At 53.0% G+C, this 8,310-nt stretch overlaps 1 protein-coding gene across 1 annotated transcript in view; it reads right to left on the reverse strand.

Annotated features, from left to right (window-relative positions):
• Nucleotides 1-398: 398 nt before the first annotated feature.
• The window catches only part of KMT5A (lysine methyltransferase 5A), a 9,794-nt gene continuing 1,882 nt past the window's right edge, over nt 399-8,310 (reverse strand). The window contains exons 3-5 of the mRNA XM_046640800.1: nt 4,684-4,743; nt 3,233-3,423; nt 399-2,249 (exon numbers count right to left, since the gene is read on the reverse strand). Coding sequence (XP_046496756.1) covers nt 2,039-2,249; nt 3,233-3,423; nt 4,684-4,743 — 462 coding nt within the window. The 3' untranslated portion in view covers nt 399-2,038. The remainder of the gene's footprint in view (nt 2,250-3,232; nt 3,424-4,683; nt 4,744-8,310) is intronic.

Raw genomic sequence — 8,310 nt, forward strand, 5'->3', positions numbered from 1 at the left:
GTGCCCTGTGCCCGGGGCTGAGGGAACTAACAGACTCTCAAGGGCAGGTGGCGGGACATGTGGTGAAGACAGGGATCTGGGCGGGTAGGAGGGACTTCAGCACAAGCAGGCATGGTGGATGATTCTGAGACACCTACCCCAGATTCAAGTCCAGTAAATTAGACAATTCTATCAGTCGAAATTTATGATTACGTACCAGGCATTGTTCTAAGGGGCCAACGTGCATTAACTTCTAATCTTCACGAGCAGCCTGTGACCCTCGTTAGACAAAGAAACTGTACCCTCGGAGGACATCAGTTGAAACTTGGACTCACACCAGTATGTGACCCTTTTGTAGACTCCAGCCCCACTCTTCTCTGCCTCCGCCTCGTGAAAAACAGAAAGACACACACAGGTGGTTTCGCCTGGCAATAAATATTTTAATTTTTGTTTCATTTTTATGATGACAAATAATTTTCAAGTTTATTTCCTTTTTTTTTTGTTTTTAAATACAAAGCTAAGCCACAAACAGGTACAACCAAGACATTTTATCTCACATTAACACACTCCCGTCGGATCCTCCTCCAATTTGCTGACCACTGACCAGGCAAGTATGGGGTCGGGGGAAGACTTTCTTAGGTAGCACCGTCATGAGGCCGGGGGGTGGGTGGGGGTGGGGACCTGGGGGCATCAAGGTTGAGGACAGGCTTTCATCGCCTGTCTCCATTCACATTTACCTGGGGCCGCGGGGGGTGGGAGGCCCTGGGTCTTGGCCGCAGAGCCCCAGCCCCCCTGGGCTGCAGGTTAAGAGTGGGAATCGGTCCCCTTTGGGAGGGAGGAGGCAGCTACCTACTCCTCCTGCCATCACAGTCGAGGTGAAAACTTCAGCCTTAGCCTGGATCCCTGGGCTGCTGGGCCTGCCCGCTCCCCTGAGCACCAGCAGCCGGCGTGGGGGTCCTGCATTTCAGGGCTTGGAGGCTCACCCCTCGGTTCATGGCTGCATCTTCAAGGGAAGGAAACCAGGTGGTCTGACAGACAGACAGCCTTGACAGCAGGTCTGAAACTTTCAACCCAGCAGAATCGGGGTCGGGTGGGGTTGGGGGAGGGGATCGGGTAAGTAATTTCTGGTCCCACTACAAAACTTTATTTTTGATTAGAATAGAGTACCATCTCAAATCTCTTCTACAAAAAAAAAAAAAAGAAAAAGAAAAGAAAAAAATGCAGCCACTTCACTCACTTCAAGACCTATATACATGTAAGTTGTTTTCTGTGGTTTCTTTTTTTTTTTTTGTCTTTTTTCTTTTTTGATTTTTATTATTTTTTTAAAATAAATTCAGTGTTCACATTTCTATAAAGAATTAACCCAGTTTCAGGAAACCCTGCCCCGGCAGGGCTGGGTAAGCAATGCTTTTCCCTGCCCACGTCTACTTTATTACCCGCCCTGATGCTTCGAGGTGCCCGGAAAAGCGGCAGCCTGTGGAAGAGTAAGTCTAGGCCCGGCCCGTGCTCACAGGCCACCGGGTCAGTAAGCTTTCGAGAAAGCAGAGGGGAAGACTAGCTTACTGCGAAACCTTTTTAAAAAATATTCATACACTTCAATGTGCGCCTGTCGAGACGTCAGGAAAACAAGAGCTTGGGAACATCCCGTCCAGGGCGTCAGGAGGCAGCGTCTTCCTCGCACCCATCGGGGGTGTGGGGAGGAGTCCTGGCTCTGCAGCTGGAGGCAGGAGCATCGCCCAGCTTCCTAGTTCATGTTCGATTCTCTCCTCTAAAACCTGTGCTGAGTCTTTGACTGCATGCACGGGAAGCACAAACGTTCAACTTGTATGCAAAAAAGGTACAAAAACAACTAGAATATAAAAGTTTTGGTAATATAAGGCCATCTGTTCAAGTCCACCTTGGAAACCTGTAACAGATATTTAAATACTACAGTGAAAAGGCATCTTAATATACTTTTTAAAAACATCTGAAGTCATCTGCTAAGATTAAGTGTGTAAAAAAAAAAAAAAATCAATTCCCTTTGAGGGCACTTTGTCCATGGGGGTGGGGAGCCGGTGCGTTAATGCTTCAGCCAGGGGTAGGCCTCGATGGAAGCCCTGCTGCGGTCCCCGTAGTCGTACAGGAGCTCCTCGCCGGCCGCGATGTCTCGGGAGGCGATGAGGATGAGGTGAGGCACGCCGTCGATGTCGTGCAGTTTGGTTTGGCAGTTCCCACATTTGCTGTGATTGATCAGTCTTCCCAGGCGATTCGTCTCTCTAGTTGCATCCACGCTGGCGGGGAGGGAGGGCAACAGAGGGTGAGATTGATGAAGAGGCTTTTGAACCCAGCCAGAGTCAAGCTTGCTCTCAACTCTGGGGGCAAGTCGATTTATAGCTACAACTTTGGGAAGCAATTCAACTCAAAAAACATATCTTTAAGAGCCCAGAGAGGCAGTGGGTGGGGTATGTGAGGCGGGGGTGGGAGTGGACAGGAATGCAGAAGGCTCTTGTGGAGGCCCGTGAGGCAACTGGGGTTCTGCAAAATAAAGAAATGACTAAAAATCAACTCTGTGTGGGTGTGGGGGCTGGGACTATCTGGGAACTCTCTGTACCTTCCACTCAATTTTGCTGGGAACCTAAAACTGTTCCAAAAAATACAGTCTAGGGACCAGGCCCATGGCCAAGTGGTTAAGTTTGTGCACTCTGCTTCGGTGGCCCAGGGTTTTGCTGGTTCGGATCCTGGGCACAGACATGGCACCGCTCATGAGACCATGCTGAGGTGGCATCCCACATGCCACAACTAGAAGGACCCACAACTAAAATACACAACTATGTCTTGGGGGGCTTTGGGGAGAAAAAGCAGGAACAAAAAAAAAAGATTGGCAACAGTTGTTAGCTCGGGTGCCAATCTAAAAAAGTAAAAAAATAAAGTCTATTAAAAAATCCAATCAACTCCACTGCCACGTCGAGAAAGGAGCAGTCAGAGACTTCCAGAGCTGGTCTGGCCAAATGCCCTGGGAGGGGGGCCAGGTGAGCCAATGATCAGGCTCTCATGGAATGAGTCCACTTCTCCTTGTCTGATGAGATGGCACCCAGAACCGCTCAATCCCAGATAGTAAAAATGGGAAGGGGCAGAGCTGCATCACAGCTTTGGAAAAAGGCAGCAAGAACTAAAGAAGCAGCTGGGCAGCAGAAAGATCAGCACGCTCCCCGCGGCCCTTCGTCCTGACCGCCGCTGGGGCAGGAAAAGCCACTGGAAGCACCGGTGGACTCACCAGTAGGTTTTGCTCAGATACTGAAAATAGTACATGTAGCAGCCCGTGGAGGGGTCTTGTGCGTACAGAGCCTCCCGCTTCTTGGCGTCGGTGATCTCAATGAGGTCCCCGTGGTATTCCACCACAAACTCGCCCCGGGAGAACTGCTTGGTGGCTATCACGCCCCTGCCTTTGCCATCAATCAGGTCAATCTGTTGGGAGGTGACGAGAAAGAGGGTTGGTTTATAACAGCAACAGATGCCACCGTGCGTGGCTGGCTTCCAGGGTGCCTGGGGCTTACACCATTCTTCTAACAGCTTTATTGAGGTATGCCATACAATTCACTCATTTTACATGTACAGTTCGATGGGTATTATTAAACAGATACAGTTGTGTAACTATCGCCACATCCATCACCCAAAAAGCCCCCTTGTGCCCATTTGCAAAGCATTGTTAGACTGGATCCTCATGAGAGATCTGCTAGGTTGGTGTTGCCCCATTTTGCAGATGAGAAAACAGGCTTAGAGAGGCAGAGCCAAGTGTCCATGGCCACACAGTTAGGAAGTGCTGGAGCACAGACTCAAATCCACTTACTTGGCCTTTTCAGAGGAACAGTAGGACCCATTGTTCTGGGTCTCTCCTTTATTCCATAATCTACCCTCCTGGGTTTCTCCTCACTCCACTATAAATGGAGTTGGAGGTGCTTGTTTGAGGAGCCCAGACTTAAGCTCAGATCCCCCCAGAAGGTGAGTGGAGACTGAAGCTTTCTGACTCCTGCGTCCTAACCAGACCCATCTGGCCACCCTTTGGAGTGTTACTCCCCTCCCATCCACCCAACATGTTCAAAATATACTGAGAGAAGCAAATTTCCTGGGCATTGCCATTTCCCAGGAAAAGAGAGTTCAGAGAAAATTTATTAGTTTCTCCTTTTAAAGGTTTCCCCAGGCATCATGCTAAACGAAAGCAGCCAAATACATCAGGTTACACATTCTATGATTCCACGTATACAAAATGTCCAGAATTGGCAAATCCATAGAGACTGGTGGTGGCCGGGGGAGGGTACGGGAGTGACTGCTCATGGGAACAGGGAGGATGTTTGGGAGGATGAAAAAGTTCTGGAATTAGACAGGGATGATGGTTGCACAACACTGTGAACGTGGAATGTACTTAATGCCACCGAACTGTACACTTTCAAATGGTTACAATGGTAAATTCTATGTTATAAGCATTTTACCACAATTTTTAAAAACTTTCCCCAGGGTACTCCTTCACATACGAAGCCCACTCACGTCTCCTTCATGAGGCGCCCCCTTAACCATAGCTTAGTATATGGCGCCTCAACACCCTAACAGTCTGACTGGTCACAGTGACCATTAAAGGGTTAAAGCGATGGCAGCCGCTGTTGGCCCCGGGATCAGGGACAGTGGAACCACACAGCCTTAGCCTGATGCTGGGCCCCTGCTGCCCCTTACCTTCATTCCTTCTTCCTTCCCACTTTCAATCAATTCGTCTATTCTTTTCCTTTCTTCGGACTGGGTGGAGGAAAGAAAAACAGCACATCAGCATTTGCTCCTGGGCCACTTGGGGTAGCAACGGATGCCTGGGCCACCCACAGGGTCACTCACAGTTGGTCTCCATGATATCAGTCCCCAAGGATGCCTAAAGTCCCAATCCCCCTTTACTTGGTAGCTGTGTGTTGTGGACAATTTGCCACCTGGGGTTCAACTGGCCCAGGAGGGAGACAGTGGTAGCTCAAGGGCAGAACTAGGCTTGCGGCTATGTTGTTTGGCCCATGCAGTGTTCTAAAAAAATATTTAAACTGCTGATATGTAAAACTCATGGCTCGGGGGCTGGCCCCGTGGCTGAGTGGTTAAGTTTGTGTGCTCAGCTTTGGCAGCCGAGAGTTTTGCCGATTTGGATCCTGGGTGCGGACATGGCACTGCTCATCAGGCCATGTTGAGGCAGTGTCCCACATGCCACAACTAGAAGGACCCACAACTAAAAAAAATATATATACAGGGGCCAGCCCAGTGGCGCAGCAGTTAAGTTCGCATGTTCTGCTTCTTGGCAGCCTGGGGTTTGCCGGTTCAGATCCCGGGTGCGGACATGGCACCACTTGGCAAAAGCCATGTGGTAGGCGTCCCACGTATAAAGTAGAGGAAGATGGGCATGGATGTTGGCTCAGGGCCAGTCTTCCTCAGCAAAAAGAGGAGGATTGGCAGGAGTGAGCTCAGGGCTAATCTTCCTCAAAAAAAAAAATACATATATATATACACACACACACACAGAATTATATATTTGCGGGATTAGGGGAGAAAAAGCAGAAAAAAAAAAAAAAGATGGACAACAGTTGTTAGCTCAGGTGTCAATCTTTAAAAATCAGGGCACAGGCACACCACATCTCTCCCTGCTGACGGCCCCTGCAAACGTCTCACTTTAGGATCTCTGAGCTACATCTCCACGGAAGCTGTTGCCAAGGAAGAGAAGAGGGCCTCCCATCCTGAAGAGTCAATGCACCCCGAACGGAGAAGCCACAGAGGAATGGACGCTCGAGATCTCACCTGTCCCTTAGGGTCACTGCCCGCACCTCCCCTCCCCCCCACCGCCATTACTCTGTCCATCCCTGACCCTGGCCCCACCGCTCTGTGGGTGCACAGGACTCTAGGGAGCCAGAGGGAGCTATAGAAAGACAGACCATAAGTCCCAACCCAGCGTGAACCCCCAGCCAACACGATGGCACACAGGTGGGAGTTGTGCCGACAGCAGAGCCCTCCACACTCAGCTGAGCTCAGCCCTCCCCACCGAGGCCTCAGGACACCGCCTCAGCCAACGTAACCAGCCTGCAGCCCATGTGGGAACTTCTCACTCAGGCCACAAGTATTTATTGCATGTCTGCAATGTGTGTTGGGGGCATGGTGGTGAGTGAGACCAGGTCTCTGCAACCTTACAAGGGGTTTACAGGCGCCACAGAAGACCCCCACCCGACAGCCCCAAATCCAGCCCCCTCCTCTCAATTTCTACCACCGCCTTCCAGCCAAGCCGCGCCTGCGCCTGCCCGGGCATGTGGGACAGCCGCCTTGCTGGTCTCCTGGCTCCCACTCTGACCACCCCCTTCACTGTTCTCCACAGCAGCCAGAGGGGCCTTTTAAAAATGTGAGATCATGTCATTTCCCCGCTGAAAGCCTCCCAGTAGGTTTATTCAAGAGTCAAGTACCAGCGTTGGCTCCTGAGTTGTGACCAATGTACCAGAGGTAAGACGTTAACAGTGGGGGAAACCAAGTGAAGGGCCTATGGGAGCGTTCTGCACTATCTTTGCAACTCCTGGGTAAGCCTACAATGATTCCAAAGTAACAAGTTCATTTAAGAAAGACAAAAGCCTTTCAGGAACTTCCCACTGCTCTTGGGATAAAATCCATTTTTCCGATGGCCCGTGAGGTTCCACAGGCCCAGGCCCCGCCTCTCCAGCCTCCTCGCCCTCTTCGCCCTCGCTCCCACCCTCCGGCCACACTGCTGGCCCCGCAGAAGGCCAGGCTGGCTCCTGCTGCAGGGCCTTCACACTCGCTGTCCCCTGCCCGGCCTCCCCTTTCCCCAGTGCACCGGCCTGGCTTGCTTCCTCCCTTCCTGAGCTCTCCTCAGACAGACTTCCCTGGTCACAGCGGCTAAAGCAGCCTGAGCCTAGCCACGCTGGCAGACTACTGTTCTAAGTTAATGCCAAAGTGCCCTCCGAAACTACCTGGCCTTTTGGTTTTTCTTTTGTTGTTGTTGTTGTTAATTGCTCCCCAGTTGACGATAAGCTCCATGGGTACAGGGGCCTGATCTGTTCACTGTGGGGTCTCCTGGCCTAGGACAGTGTCTGGCACATAGTAAGAACTCACGGCAACGACACACAGCACCCCCCACCTTGCTGAATAATTAATGATCACAAGTGTGCAGAGACCAGTGAGGACAAGTATGTAAATGGGAAAACTGGGGTAGGTGACAGGGGGCTCTCCCACCGGGAGTGAAGGTGGCTCGGAGACGAGCTGAGAGCTGCACCAGGCAGATGCCCCACGTGCAGAGCCGAAGTGCCCGAGTTTCACCCTGGGGGCTCGAGGGTCTGGGCATGCAAGCAACCAGCTCGGGCCTTCCTACTGGGAACGCCACAGCAGCCCCAGGGGCCGGGAGGCAGCGAGTGGGAGGTGAGCAGGTCTGAATTAGGGCGAGGGCTGCGAAGAGGAAGGAGGGGACAGATGGAAGACATTCCCGAGAGGAATGAGCAGGCAGCTCTGCGCTTCAGCCTGGTGGGGGGGGGGGGGGGGGGGGGGGGCGGGGGATGAGGAAGCCAGGGCGTTGCCAACAGGCACAGTCCCCGCCCCAGGGCTGGCTGTCACCCACTTCGCAGCCAGGCTCCCCAGGTTCCACCCTCCTGCCCTGGACCTGGACTTGGACCTGGATGCGGCCCCACCCACTGTCTCCAGACACAACGAGGCACCCGCAGACCTTTCATTTCCGCTTCACCCTGGCCACCCACAGCCCTCTCCCAAGCCCGCCCGACTGAGCCTCGCTTTCTGCCAGCCCACTAGGGCCATCAGGTCAGGACTGGCCTTGCCCCTCAGAGGAGGTCCCGGAGTCCCGCCCTAGGGCTTCACCTGTGCCGCCAGGAGACGCCACCTAGGCCAGCACAGCCCCATCACCCTGGCCAGTGACCACCTGGCCCTGGTGTTCCCTCAGCAGAGCCAACACAAGCGGGGGTGCAGCCTGGTGCCCCACAACTGGCTCATCGTCCCGTGACAGAGAGGGCCATGCTGGGCCGCAGACCCTGCTTCGGGGAGGTGGGCGTCCACTCCCTCCCGCTCATCTGCAAGACGCATGGCCCGGCTCACGCCCCACCGCGGCCTTCACGCCTCCAGACAGAAAAGCCCTTGTTCTTTAGTTAAAAAGCCACACTCAGCTGCCCCCACAGCCCACGGTGGCCCTTGGTGACCCCCCCACGCTCCGTGTGGGCACCGCACGGCCCCGGGGAGGCGTCTTGGGGCCTGGCACGGCCTTGCCCTCTGCAGTGCTGTCTGGAAGAGTGACCCAGCACAGCCTCCACTGCAGGCAAACATTTTATAACAGTT

Source organism: Equus quagga, chromosome 15 (genome assembly GCF_021613505.1).
Source record: "Equus quagga isolate Etosha38 chromosome 15, UCLA_HA_Equagga_1.0, whole genome shotgun sequence".
NCBI lineage: Eukaryota > Metazoa > Chordata > Mammalia > Perissodactyla > Equidae > Equus > Equus quagga.